The sequence below is a fragment of the Trachypithecus francoisi genome, unplaced genomic scaffold (assembly GCF_009764315.1).
Source record: "Trachypithecus francoisi isolate TF-2019V2 unplaced genomic scaffold, Tfra_2.0 Lachesis_group2, whole genome shotgun sequence".
In the NCBI taxonomy this organism is placed as follows: domain Eukaryota; kingdom Metazoa; phylum Chordata; class Mammalia; order Primates; family Cercopithecidae; genus Trachypithecus; species Trachypithecus francoisi.
The window spans coordinates 24,884,730-24,899,604 of record NW_022681465.1 but is presented as its reverse complement, the minus strand read 5'-3'; the positions used below and the strand labels follow the sequence as shown (position 1 = coordinate 24,899,604).

The window sequence follows — 14,875 nt, the reverse complement described above, 5'->3', positions numbered from 1 at the left end:
GTCTAGACACCCCCTGAATTCAGAGCAGCAGTCTTTGTCTCTTTAAAAGGGAATTTGAGATTTGGGTTATTGCATTCTTTTAAAGACTAAATGGTAAGATAAGATTGGAGCTTTTATATTTTTTAATTCCTCATTCTACTTTAATGCGTATTTGCTTTAGGAATCATTTATACATTGGTAAATGTAAATTTTTCCAAGGAAAAACTACAAATTTTTACTCTTTGTCATGTTTGACATAGCTTTTACTTGCATCCCAAAACTCTTTTATTTCTGCAGTACATTCCAAATATCTAGCCTTATTTTTTAATATATAAAGTGTATACCATCATCTAAAGTACAGTCATCTTTCATAATGATATTTTCAGCTTCCTCATCCTGGTGAAAGAGCTCACCTCTTTGCCTGAGAATGGAGTAATTTCTTCATTCATACTCAGTCCTGCCCAATCAGCTTCTGTGGACAATGCCAACAGTTCAGCCTGTCTGTAGGGCCAAGGTCAAGGTCCCCAGGTTCTGCTTGGCCAGAGTGTGCAGACTTGGGAGCTCCGCTTGTTACTTTTGTGCTCCAATCTAATCCCTTCTTTCTCATTACAAAAAATTTGCTTGCTGCTGCTTTCTCTGTAATTATAGATCATTTTTGAAAAATTATAGATCATTTTTGAACCTTTTCCCAAGCTTTGAAGTTTTTCCTGAATACCACCTTTACTTCATTAGCCAAACCTTTCCATAGCCTCCGTTCCTAAAATCTCACCTTTTCTGAAACCTGGGTACATACAAGGGAAATTAGAGAATGAAATAATCATGTTTATCCTCAAACAATCTCAACATTCCTCTCAGTTGCCTCACAACATATACTTGTTCTAACCTTATATACAAATAAGTTTATGTGCTGATTTGTTGATTGCAGGCAAATTATTCCAGTTTTCTTTATATACTTTTATGCTGTCAGCATGAAATTTTTCTATTTCTAGACACCTAGCTTTTTCTATTCATTCTTTGCATAATATCTAATTTAAAATAATAACCATTCACTTAATAAGGATTGCTACTGAAAACAAAGGTGTTTCATTAAAATTTTAATTGAGTAAATATTTTAGGTCTTGAGTTGAATCTAAGTAAAGTAATGTAGACAAAATGACATTTTCCACCAGTGCCATGTAGTTTATCTTAGAAATACATACTTAATATAGTTTTATGGCCTGCATATGTGTAAATAGACAGGAAAATAAGTTTCTAATCTAATGAAAGTATCCGTGTTTCTCCACTCTGACTTAGTTTGTGGAGGAGACTCATGCCACAGTCAGTGTGTTCTTTGTGACCTCTTCCCTTGTCTACTACTCTAACCTGACACCCCAGGATTCCCTACCCAGAGGCTTTCATCATTATCTCACTACCAACATCCTGTTCTTTTCCCCTATGACATTGCGATCCCAGCAAGTGTTTTCCGGCAAAGTGTTGCTTCATTCTGATACTTCTGAGCCATACCCAAATCCTAAAACCACAAAGCACACACATAAACCTCAGCTGCAGGGCCGGCAGCAGTCTTGGCCATCTTCATTCTCACTACTAGAGTCTAACAGGATGCCTTCATTTATTAACAGGTGCCTTTGAACTTGCCCACTTCTCACTAGTGTTATTATTATGGCTAGGAACATCCCTACTTCTTTAGCCACTTGATTTTTAAGTCAGCACGTCAGTTTCACTTTAATACACTGACCAGTACAATTTATGAAAGTTTCAGACACAAAGGGTACTGAAGAGAAAGCTAACAAGTGAATTTTCAACAGCCTTTCCCCAAACTCCCCTGAGGCAATGCTGTATTGAATATTCAGATCAACTTCAAAGCATGTGAAGAAATTAATTCAGCTATAACTACCAACATAATGCTGCTACAGAACAAAAATGAGTTAGGTAATGGTTTAAAATGTCATTTGGAAGTTGATACTCTTTCTTCTGATCTCACAGTTAAAATATTCTTATCAGGTTTTGGCCTTTCTCAAAGTCACAAGGTAAATCTCATTTATCTCACTAATACTCAATAAGCACCACTGAGGTGACTAAGTATTATTATCTACCAAGAATAGTATATGTTTAATAAGTGCACAGATGCTAAGAGCCATGCTTCTGCTAAAGATGATGAAGTGGCATTACTGTGGAAGTAGATTGCCATGATGTAAGCACAACATTTTCTATTTTAAAATTTTAACTTCTATTACAAATGAATAACAACAAATAAATAAATAAAAGGTCTAGATTACTACCACCTTTTGATGATAAGTTTGTGATTTAAAAAGTAGAACAATATGTGCATCTATAGGAAAATTGAGTTATTAATCATTCAAAAGCATTTACTGAGTGTATAGTTAGTGTCAGTCTCTGTGAAGGAAATGTAGTATCTGGGGATTCTTTGTCTGTATGGAGTTCTCAGTCCAGTGGAGGAGACATCCTGAATGGAGAGCCTGCAAAGAAACATACATGCTGTAAAGAAACATAGGAGGCATCAATGAGAGGATGTAAGAGCTGGCACATATGTTAGTTTGGAAGGATAGGTACAGCCTCCCTGAGGAAGTGACATTATAGCTAAGTCCTGAGGATGAGGAGGGCTGGCCAGATGAAGAAGTGTGAATGGGCTCAGTCAGGGAATAGCCAGAGGTGAGAAAGAGATGAAGGATTTTGAAAAACTGAGAGAAAGTCTGTATCAGAGAACAGAACAAGAGAGGGGAGAGTGACAGAATATGAGGCTGGAGAGGAGCACAGGAACCAGATCACCAAGACCTTGAAGGCCAGGATAAAGTCATGGGAAACCATTGAAGACTTTCACAAGGAGAAGAAATGGCCTGATTCTCTGTGCTTTATGTAAAGAATAGTGTGAAAGGTGGCATGCTGAAAATCAAAGCAAGTATTTAAGGGGCTGCTATGGCTGTCCAGCTGGGGTAATGTTCATGAAAGAGACAGGGCCATTCTGGAGACATTTTGGAATTACCTAATTGTGAATTGGATATAGATGGTGAGGGAGAAAAAGTCAGTTTTTGACTTGAACACTTAAGTTGATGGAGAGATTATGTTTTCAAGTGGAGGAAACGAAGAGGGCAGGGAGGTCGAGAGTGCAGCTATAGACGTGATAAAGTTAACGTGCCCACGAGATATCCAACTGGAAATGAGAGAAGGCAGTTGGATAAATGATCTTGGAGCTTAAGAAACAACACTGAATTGGAAATTCTTTTAAGATATTGTCATGGAATGACCTTTAATTCTCAAACTGCTAGCAATGTAATTACATAGTATGTTTAGTTAATATGAGAATAGACGTAGTTGCAGCTAAATGTACCCTGTATCTATCATATTCAAATCACACCATTTGTAGCAAATGTGTGGTATTCAGGATAAACAAATATATGAAACGCCTGCCACTTAGAGAAAATTTATTGTAAAAAATTATCCAAGTAATACATAAGTGTTATAGTTAAATTTTATATAAAAAATTAAAATTAATCATAATTTTTTACATTCATGTATACTCTTTTATGCTATAAAAAGTAGCAGAAGGAAAGAGTAGACAAATGTGCTCAAAGAGTTTACAGCAAAAGAGAAGACTAGGAGAACAAACCCTGTGAACGTTCAATTTAGGAAGTAGAGTCAGAAAAATAATCATTTATTTATTCATACACTTAACAAATGTTTATTGGGCATCTACTGAGTGCCCAGCTCCCTTTTAAACTTTAAAGCAAAATTACGGACTGCAGAATTTTGTTTGACCTGTGCATGATTTAACATTTTAGTGGCCAACACTGAAAATGTGGAATTTTACATCAAAAGAATCTTAATTTCTGTCTCGCCTTGAAAAATCAGAAGAGCTAACAACCTGGGGTCTGCATCCCACCTGACCACAGTTGGCTGAACTGGAGTAGCCATTGCCTCTTAAAAGGTCATGCTGTCTCCACAAACAGGCACAGTCCCTACAGCTTTCCAATGTCTCCCTTTTATTTTACTCCATGCCTACCTCCTTCATTCTTTTAGGGTATCTTCCTCCCCGCTTGAGAGTTTGTGATCCCTGCTCAAGAGCTACACAATCAAATACAACATTGCTGCTGCCCTGCATGCTGAAAACTGTGGAAAGATACTGAAGGCTTTAAGCAGGGGAGTGGCATGTCTAGATCTGTCTACTCTTGTGGCAGTGAGAAGCAGGGACTGGAGGAGGGTAATGCTGGAAATTGGGAAGCTGACAGCTAAGCTGGTTATTAGAGTAATTAAGAGGGAAAACATGCTAGTGGCCTGGCTGGAGGCAAGGGCAGTAAGCAGGGAGAGGAGGTGGGGATACACAAGTCACTAAGGAGGGAGAGCCTACACATCAACATAGATTGGGTGTGTCAAATAAAGGAGATGAAGGAATAGGATGAATTCAGGTTTTTGGCTTGGTCAATTGGATGGTATCATTTGTAGGGATTGGGAATACAGGTACAGAAGAAGCAGACTCAGGGTAAACTATGAGTTTAGTTTTAGAAATGTTGAGACTGGAACACCAATGAAACATTCCAATGGAACATAAAGTAGAAAGTTGAATGGAGTCCAGAGCTACAGAGAAGTTTAGGCAGACAATAGAGATTTGGGACACAGTGGAATAAGGGATACCGCAGTTTGTGGTTTGAATGAGCTCACCGTGGAAACACAGAAAAAGCAGAAGGTCCTAAGCAAGTGGAAGACATGGAGCCTGGGAAGGAGGCTGAAAGGAGAACAGAGGAGTCAGGAAAGCCAGGCTGCTGATGCCAGGAACACTAGCCTATGAGAGTCTGAAGGAGGGACTAGCCAATGTAGTCCGATGTCCAACAGGTTGAGAAAAATGAGTCAGAACATGGGTATTGGGTTTGATAAGGCAAAAATAAGATTATAGTGTGTTAAAGAAATGAAAATGAGGGGAAACTACATTTTCGGGAAATTGGCTGACTAGAGTAGGAAACAATTGAGTATAGCCAGAGAAAGCTGGGAATATGTGGGTTTGAGAGAATATGGAGGTAGTGGTTGCTTTCTTTTTCTTATTTCTTTTTGAAGACCATAGCACCTAGTCTAGAGCATACTGACATGATGCAAGGGAAGAAAGAGGAAATGGAGAGGAGGAGGTAAAGAGAAGGCAGGAGACATAGACCTTGACTCAGGAGTCAGGAGGACATGGGATGAGATTCAAGCAGCACTAAGGGATAGCTCTGGAAGAACTGCAGGAAATCTCAGGAAAACTGAGCATAAACAAAATAACAGGACTGGAAGTGCAACTGTTAATCAATAAGAAATATTATTTATTTTAGAAATTCTTTGTTATATAGTTGACAAAACTATAGTAAGAATGTTTCAAATCCTAATTACCACAAACTGTTTCTTTTCTAACACCTAAACTTTCTTACTGTAAACTATAAACACATACAGAGAAAATTCAGTACACATTTCACCGAGACCTTTTTCAAGAGTGAAGAAAGACATAAATATGACATATTCTATTTATAAGTTATATTGCATCATCTTGGGTGAAGATTTGTGGCAAATTAAATGAAAAATGCATACAAAATTTCTATTAAAGTATAAAAGGAAATCAAGCCAGGTAAAGGAAGGAAGAGGTAAACATATCCAAACTCGGCTGCTTCTGTAATTGAAACCTCTTTTTCACTGAGATTTTTGGCAGCAAAACAGAAGGGAAAAATATGAATTGTAAAGCAAATATTTTCTGATCAAAGTATCCTTTGATACTTTAGAATAAAGAGCAAGTTTTCCAAATCTCAAAGGGTTTCTAAATGTGATATATTTTACAAGGGATGTGAAATAGCAATGTTAGAGTCCGAATGGCTACCATTTACACATAGAATATCTACTACATGCTCATAACATACTGAGTACCTACACACCTCTTCACTAATTCCCACTACAGTCTGCAAAGTGGGCACTGCAGATGAGAGAACTGAGGCTTAAAGGATAGGTAAATTGTTTAAGGTCACATAGCTAACAAATGATATACTTTGGGCATATTACGCCAAAGCACCACTCATGAAGTCTTTCTTTAGTAATTGTTTCAGAAACAATACAAAAAAAAATCTTAATATACGTATTTCTGTCAACTCATGATCAAGACTGAGGGCAAGATATTTAAACAGAACTTAGCAGAGATATGCCTTTGACAGCAAATATTGTGTTTATTTTATAGTATATATTAAAATATATTAGTCTCTCTCAACTGCTCTGCAGATAAAATTATATTTGTCTTATGCTTTTTAAAAATATAATACACTTAAAATTTGAGGCAATAAATTAATTGTGCTTCCCTGAATCCTACTATTTCTTTTCCTCCTCTTCCTTATTTTTATTCCTTAAAGTTTTCATTAATTTGTGTACCCTTGGTTATTTGCTTTTGCAATTTCTTTATTCAAGGTTAGCATTTGTCAAGGTAACCTTTAGTAACAGGATGCTGCAATTGTCAGATTTGTTGTTTCTGTCTCCATTAAATTGTTAGACTGACATAGCAGATTTTAAAAATCTTCTTCCAATTCTTGTTTATGGTTTGTTTTTTTCTGTTTTCTTGCGTGTCTTTGCTTTACTTTAATCATGATTACATTGAACACATAGTTTATTCTAAAATATCCAGTTACCATGTTTTTATTCTTTCTAGTGCATGTATCTATTTATGTTAATCCCCGTGATTTAAATAATCTGTAGCTAAAATCAACAATATCTTGGTAAGAGATGTTTCTCCATGATTAGGTATTTCTTTATCGACTCTATAGATAACATTAATATGATATTATAAAATGTCTTTGCACATTTTCCCATGACTACACAATTTTTAGGAGCATGTTTTTCTCTTTATTTTCCTCTTCTGTATGTACAGTGGTCCTGAAGTAATGAGATTAGTGCTTAATGATATTAGAAGTGTGTATTTCATTTAAAAATCAGCTTTAAAATAAACGGAAACGTCTATTATTCGGCTCTTTAAACTGATCTTTTTATGTCTCCAGATGCTCCAAGATAGCAGTTTTCAAAGTCTAGTCTAGTCTAGGCATCCCTGGAGGATCCTGATATCCTGTTAGGGGGTTCTGTGATGTCAAAATCATTTTATCATAATATGAAGGCATCTCAGCTGGACGCTGTGGCTCTTGCCTATAATCTCAGCACTTTGGGAGGTTGAGACAGGTGGATCACCTGAGATCGGGAGTTAGAGACCAACCTGGCCAACATGGTGAAACCCTGTCTCTACTAAAAATACAAAGAAAATTAGCCGGGGCTGGGCATGGTGGCACGTGCCTGTAGTCCCAGGCACTCAGGAGGCTGAGGCAGAAGAGTTGCTTGAACCTGGGAGGCGGAAATTGCATTAAGCTGAGATCGCGCCAGTGCACTCCAGCCTGGGCGACAGACTGCGTCTCAAAACACACACACACACACACACACGCACACACACACACATACACACACATATATATATTTATACAGTAGAATTTTCCAGAGGCTACATAGTGCATGACTTTATACCAGACAATGCAGAAGTAGATATGAAAGTCTAGCTGTTCTGTTAAGCCAGAAATTAATGAAATTTGCAAAACTGAAAGAATAGCACTCTACTAATTTTTTCTTTTAAAAATAGTAATTTTTATTTTAGAATGTATATTTTAACACATTTTAAAATATATAAATGTTATATATCTTAAAATAGTAAATATATTTAATATTTTCAATGTTGTATTTTTAATATTTCAATAAGCAATGTCATGAGCTTACTGCTTTTTCAAAATTAATAGGCATTTTAATTTATTAACTTAATTTTCGCTTTAACTACTAGTACAGTAAATCTTGCTTGATATAACTCACATAAACAAAAACTCTTTGGGGTTTCCAACATTTTTTTTGAATATAAAGGGTTACTGAGACCAAAAAGTTTGAGAACATGTGCTCTAAAAGAGTGTTGATCTTTCTAATGTTTCTATCTTTTTGGGGAAAGAAAAATCATACTTCACATTTTCCTTCTACCTGTCTTCCTGACTTGAGATAATGTAAAGGTTAGAAATTCTATTGGTCAAAGTTTATCAGGGGATGTAAACAAAAGTGAAATAATGACTCCTGACATTTTATCAGTCATATATATTTAAATGCCTCCCCCACTATATATATATTTTTTTATCAGTCATACATATTTAAATGCCTCCCCTACTATATATATACTATATATATGAATATATCATGACTTTGATAATCTTTCTACAACAAGTAATGTTTAGCAAATTATCTCTGCATGTCTTTTTAAAAGCCAAGATCATAACCTTTAGCATTTAATTGCTTTGTTTTGTTTTAAAGCTTGTTCCTTTAATAGTGTATAGCTCCTCGTTCTAGTATTTTTCTCTAAACTTTCCTTCTTTTATCCAGTCTAGTTGTTCTTTATGAAGTGCCAAATGATGTTTTCTTTTTTGTTGTTTGTGTTGATGTTGTTTAACTTGCACTTAGAACACAACCACCTTTTCTTTTCACGAAAGCCAGAACAACATTTAGTGAGGATCTTCATATAATTAATTCTTTGCTAAACAAAACTTACCAGGTAATTTCATTTGTCATTGTTACTGTGTTCCTATGTTCAGTGTCGTTTTCTTCTTAACACAATGGAGTTTCTAAATTGGGTAAGATTGTGGAGGGATGGGGAATCAATATGTTCTATTGGTCCCAAACTTTGCAATTCTTAGATTGCTCCAAAGCTACTATATGAGATATTATATCTATCTTCCCCTTCAAACTCAGCTTATAGCAAGATACAGTATCTTCCTTCTTGGGGATACTGCATGTTTTCCCTGGGTATCATTCATGGTCGAGCATGCTCCTCTATCATTCTCTCATTTCTCTTCCTACCTTCATTACCTTTCCTTTCCAGTAACCTCCCCTCTTTTCCTTCGTTGTTATTTTCCTTTTTTCCCCTCACCTTAATCAAGCAAGTAACAAATGTTCATTGAGCATCTCCTCGGGAATTATGGAATAGGAAAGCGTATGTGCTCTACAGCCAAATGCCTGAGTCTGAATCCCAACTCTAGTGTCTAGTTGTGATACTGTACAGATTTCTTAGCCTCTATGTGCCTCAGTGTCCTCATTTGGAAAACAAATATGAGATGACTTACTGGTTAGAGCTGTTGTGAAGATAAAATGAGTCAACAGGTATAAGGTATTTAAAATAGATTAGAATATAGTGTTTAGAACATGCAAGAGCCTCAGGTGCCACTGTCACAACCCTCACACTCTGCTTTCTGTGATGCTAAGGTGGCATCCCCTGGCAGGAAACGCTCCTATGAAGAGTTTTTTCATGGAGACTCACGTCTAATTCGCTCTTGCAGGGTCCACACCAGGCCCATGAGAAATGTACATCCGGCTATTATTTGAGAGTAGCTGAATCTCCCTGAGGCCCTCTCTGCATTCTCCTGCTGCAACTGTCCACTCTTCTTTCCATTTTCATGCATGAGCCAATTACCTATTTCCCCAAATCACTAAGTGATCTTGAAGCTATACCTCCCCAACACCCCTTACTTGGCTTAAGTATAAAGGACTCCTTGCCTTCCCGCACGAGGTAGGAAAGGAGAGAGAATATAGCACACTGGAAACTTTTTCTCTTAAACCAGCATAAACACGGGCAATGTTAAGAACAGGAAATTCATGGAAGAGGAAAACTGATTGACCAAGAAGCATATGAAGAGAAGCTCGACTATACTAGTGAACAGAGAAAGACAAATTAAACCAAACTTAAGGCACAATCTTTGCACTCCAGCTCAGCAAAAGTTAAAAATACAGATTTAGCAAAGATATTAACATATATGCATACATTGTTTGTGTGAGTGAAAATTGATGGAGGCTTTTAGGAGAGTGATTTTGAAGTGCATATTAAAATAAAAATGCTGTATGCCTTGACTCCACAACTGGACCTGCTTCCAGTTATCTGTCCTAGAAAAATACCAGCGGAAACACTCAAATATTCAAGTGCTAGAATGTTTATATTATATTATTTGTAACTTTTGAAAAAATGAAAACAACTTGACTGTCCATTAAAAATGAATAAGTAAATTAATTATGATACAAGATGCAAGAATTAAATAGAATACACTAAAGTAATATGAAGTTTGTTAAACAGAAAAAAAGCCACCTAAAAATTGTATTAATGATATATTTAAGTAGGAAAATGGAGGAAACCAGGGATATTACCTTGTGTATATACATATATAGTCTTTTGTCTTGGTTTGGTTTTTTGTTTTTGTTTTCTTTTGAGATAGGGTCTTGCTCTATCACCCAAGCTGGAGTGCAGTGGCATGATCATGGTTCACTGAAGCCTTAACCTCCTGGGCTCAAATGATCCTCCCACCTCAGCCTCCAGAGTAGCTAGAACTACAAGGCATGCACCACCATCCCTGGCTTTTTAAAATTTTTCATAGAGATGGGCTCTTGTTATGTTGCCCAGACTGGTCTCGAACTCCTGGACTCAAATGATCCTTCCACCTCGGCCCACCGAAGTGCTGGTATTACAGGCATAAGCCAATGTAATACACAGATGTCCTGAATATTTGACATCTGTAAAGAAATCTGTTCATATAAACAAGTGACTCTGAACCTAGATTCACTAATGCCTAGAATGTTTTTTCTATGCATTAGTGAATCTAGCCCGGTGTATATGGACTCATTTGTAAATGCATAGAAAAAATGTTCAAACAAACTTTGTGGAAAAAAGTGTTTCAAACTGATGAGGGATTACTTTTGAAGTGGGGACTGGAACTGGAACTGGGGGAAGGGAAATCAGGTACGACTTCAGCATTTGCAATGAGAATATGTTGCATGTATGCTTATACATGATTTTACAAAATAATTTAAAATACAATAAAATGAGCAGAGTTGCTAGATATGATCTTTAAGATTCATTTCAAATACAACTTTAAACATCTATATTGACAGTTAGACTTACTAATTCTCAAGAGAGCCTATGAGTGCATCCATCATTATCAAACAGTATTTGTCTTATTAAGGATAGTTCTCTATAATAACTACTCACATCTCAATGTCTGTTCAGACCATAATTATGAAGTCTTTGCTATATGAGTTTATAAGATCACACATCCAATTATGCTTGTTAGTTAATAAGCCAGACAAATTTCAATACACAGCACCTTTACATCATTATAATAATTAGCTAATTCCAGTTGATATAGTAATATGCATAAAGAGAACTGTAATATTAGCTGAGGAGTAAATATTTCATTCTGGGAATAGATTCTATACAATTTAAATTGCATTACATTTAGGTAACTAAAAAGTATTATTTAATGTATACAGTTTAAAGCAGATTTATGGTATTTATCATTAAGTCATATGTGTTCTTGAATCACATAACTTATAGTTCTTAAAAGATTAAGTATAGACAGTCAAACCGTAAATAGAATTACACAAATGTCACTTCATTATTTTCCCTCTTTAGTATCTACATGAAAATGGAATTGTCCATCGTGATCTCAAACCAGAGAATCTTCTCTATGCAACTCCAGCCCCAGATGCACCACTCAAAATCGGTGAGAACATTTCTTGTTTTGTGACCCCTTTTTCCAGATTAGAAAAATTATACTGTGTGGAATTTTTAAACATTGCTCCATCCAGTTTTACATCCATTCAGTTTTCCTGAATATTTGACATTTGTAAAGGAATAATATGTTGTTTGGGAAGTTTGTGCTCTTTCCTGGAATGTTTATTTGGAAAATATTGCCTAGAAGTTAGTATTCTGTTGCTGGGCACACAAAGGAATCACAACTTAGAAATGGCAAGGACCACAGGAGATGACCTTGCATTTTGTAAATAAGTTTATAGTGAACAAAATGATAGAAAAAGTAACACTTCTTTTGGAGATATTAACTTTTATTCCACACATTGCTTGGAGCTTAATTTTAGGTAATAAAGACCTTTGACATAAAATGTTTAGCATATATTAGTGAGTCTAGGCTTTGAGTCACTTGTTTATATGAACAGAGATAAATTAAGATCTGCCTTTCTCAAAATGCACTCCACAGAACACTGGGTTCTCAGCAGGGTGGATAAGGGTGGGAGCGATTCACAGAAATGCTATGGCTGATCAAATAAGTTGAGAAATGCCAACTTTAAAAAAGTTAAACAAGATTTTTATTTCTATAGGACTTTCCAGAACCTTAAAACTGTTAACATATAAACTGACATATTATATCATATCCTATGAGACTTTTTTTTTTAACCAATAAGCATTTTGAAAAACTATAAAGATGAACTTTGGGAAATTCTGATCTACCCAAAGAAGCCTTTAATTAGCACTTTAGAAAAAAATAAATATTACTTTCCATGTCTCTTCCAAAGTAAATCTTCATTTCAAAAAATATTATAAACTTTACTTTCAATGAATTCTCACTAGTGGAATCTTCATTAAATCCTCTGAAGGGCATTGCTCTTCTGGTGCTGTCCTTATCGTGCTGATCTGCCAAGTTCACTGCATTTACAGATGTTAGCACCTTTAACAATTAAGTTGTTTATATCAGGGAAGAGCTCAGATAACATAATGTGCTTTATGAATGCAAGAACCTAAGGAAAAAGTCCTGAAAGTCCTGCTGGGCAGCCAGCTTGTTCTCATAATCACTCCTGTAAGGCAGGGGACAGCAGGCCGTTTCCATTTCCTTTCACATCACTTTCAAAGATTTAATCCTTAAAGCAATTTCTTTAAATGGATGGTTAGATACTAATTTAGGCAGGAGAGGTTTTCTTTCTGAAGGGCTTCCTGCTGCTTTCACTGATAAGGATCAGGCACCTGCCAGGAAATGTGGATTTATCTTTGAAGTCTAAAATGGAATTCATTCTGCACCTGCCTGTCTTGAAGAATGCCCTTGAATGGTTTCCTGATGTTTCTTGAGTGAGAGAGAGATAGCTCAGCAGATAGATCATAATGGTAGCAACTTTTGATGATCTTTTATCTAGGTAATATTCTGAGAAATAAATAAAAAGGATTATTACCAAAAAAAAATCGTATAGTCTTCTTATGAGAGTAAATTCTTATAAGTGAAATACATTAGAGACTGACATGTATTTTCAAGCTGAACAAACCTTTTGACATTTCTGTTAATTCTTGTTTCACTGATGACAGTCTATTTTTTCCTCCTCTCTGTCAATAAATAAAAGATTCTGGATTATATCATTAATTCTGTATTGTCCCACAGAGTTCCTGTTACATAAATTTCAGAATTAACAGCATTAGATAAAATATAACTATTGCAACTATTACTTAAAAAAAAAATAGCTTGGCCGAGAGCGGGGTCTCACACCTGTAATCCCAGCACTTTGGGACCGAGGTGGGCAGATCACGAGGTCAGGAGATCGAGACCATCCTGGCTAACACGGTTAAACTCTGTCTCTACTGAAAATACAAAAAAATTAGCCAGGCCTGGTGGCACGTGCCTGTAATCCCAGCTACTCGGGAGGCTGAGGCAAAGAGTTGCTTAAACCTGGGAGGCGGAGGTTACAGTGAGCCGAGATCACGCCACTGCACTCCAGCCTGGGCAACAGAGCAAGACTCCATCTAAAAAACAGACAAACAAACAAAACAAGAAAGAAAGAAAAAAAATGCTTATTTGCTGAAAGCTGGGAATTGTACAGAAGAACAAAGATTAAATATAGATTTATTTGTAAATGTATTTGGAAGTCACATTTTTCTCCAATTTAAAGAAACACATGGATTGTTTTCTTTAGCTTCCTCTTGGGTGACTTGTTCCCACCCACCTTCACCCCATCATCAAATACAAAAGAAAACAAATATATAAATAAGTTGGTTTTATTTTTGAATAACAAATATTTTGTCATCTTATAAAAGCTGAGAAGACGTGCTTCATTAAGTTTTTTTCTTGTGTTGTTAGCTGATTTTGGACTCTCTAAAATTGTGGAACATCAAGTGCTCATGAAGACAGTATGTGGAACCCCAGGGTACTGCGGTATGCTCTTTAATAATTATATTTTACCTTTATTGTTATGAAATCTATTTTTGTTTAGCAATCTCGTTTTTTTAAATTCCTAATATCTCTATTTGTAAACGCTTAAAATTTGTTGTTAATCTCTACGAGGAAGCCATATATAAATAATTCTCAGATCACTTCTTGTCTTCTATGCGAAGTTCAAGGATGTTGGTTTTAGGGCACTGCCGTTAGAATGCCTTTGAGCAGTGGCTACTGTTAGACCCACTGGGCAGCAGAAAGACAATCAGCAAGGAAGAGGGCAAGGAAACCCCATAGCTTGTAGTTGGAATTAAATGCATGAGCCCTTTGTCACTTTTTTTGCTTTTCCTTGAATGGAGAGTGTGTGTTTAATTCAGATGGCTTATAGGACAACAGTGAGAATGGGGTGGTCCCTAGTTCTCTTCATGGCCTGGCCTAGCCTCACTAAGACAAGGACTTCCGGTGAGATTTTCCTACAGGAGTTCTCCAGTCCCTGCAGATGGACCACAACTACATTGAGCTCTTCACATCTTCCCGCCTCATCTCCCAGAATGGGCTACAGCCATCACAATCAGAAAGAACAAAGCTTTTGACCCATACTAGCATGAAACCTGCTATTTTCTTCTTGATGGTCGAATTAATTTGGCAACAAACTGAAAGCCAATAAAGTTTGTAAAAATTATAAAGAATTCCTGAAATTGTTGTGATTAATGAATATGTCACAGATTAATTAAAACTCTAATCTAAATTATAAAGAAAAAAGATAAGATTTCAAGTTATCAATCACAAGATTAGTCATCCTTTTCTCTTAGATCAGAATATTTTTACACAGGCCAGGAGTGGTGGCTCACGCCTGTAATCGCAGCACTTTGGGAGGCCAAGGTGGACGGATCACTTGA

General features: G+C 36.2%; 1 protein-coding gene across 1 annotated transcript in view; it reads left to right on the top strand.

Moving 5' to 3' along the window:
- The window catches only part of CAMK4 (calcium/calmodulin dependent protein kinase IV), a 273,748-nt gene that overhangs the window by 218,104 nt on the left and 40,769 nt on the right, over positions 1 to 14,875 (top strand). Inside the window, exons 6-7 of the mRNA XM_033178946.1 lie at positions 11,459 to 11,549; positions 13,902 to 13,976. Of these exons, the coding sequence (XP_033034837.1) occupies positions 11,459 to 11,549; positions 13,902 to 13,976 (166 nt within the window). The remainder of the gene's footprint in view (positions 1 to 11,458; positions 11,550 to 13,901; positions 13,977 to 14,875) is intronic.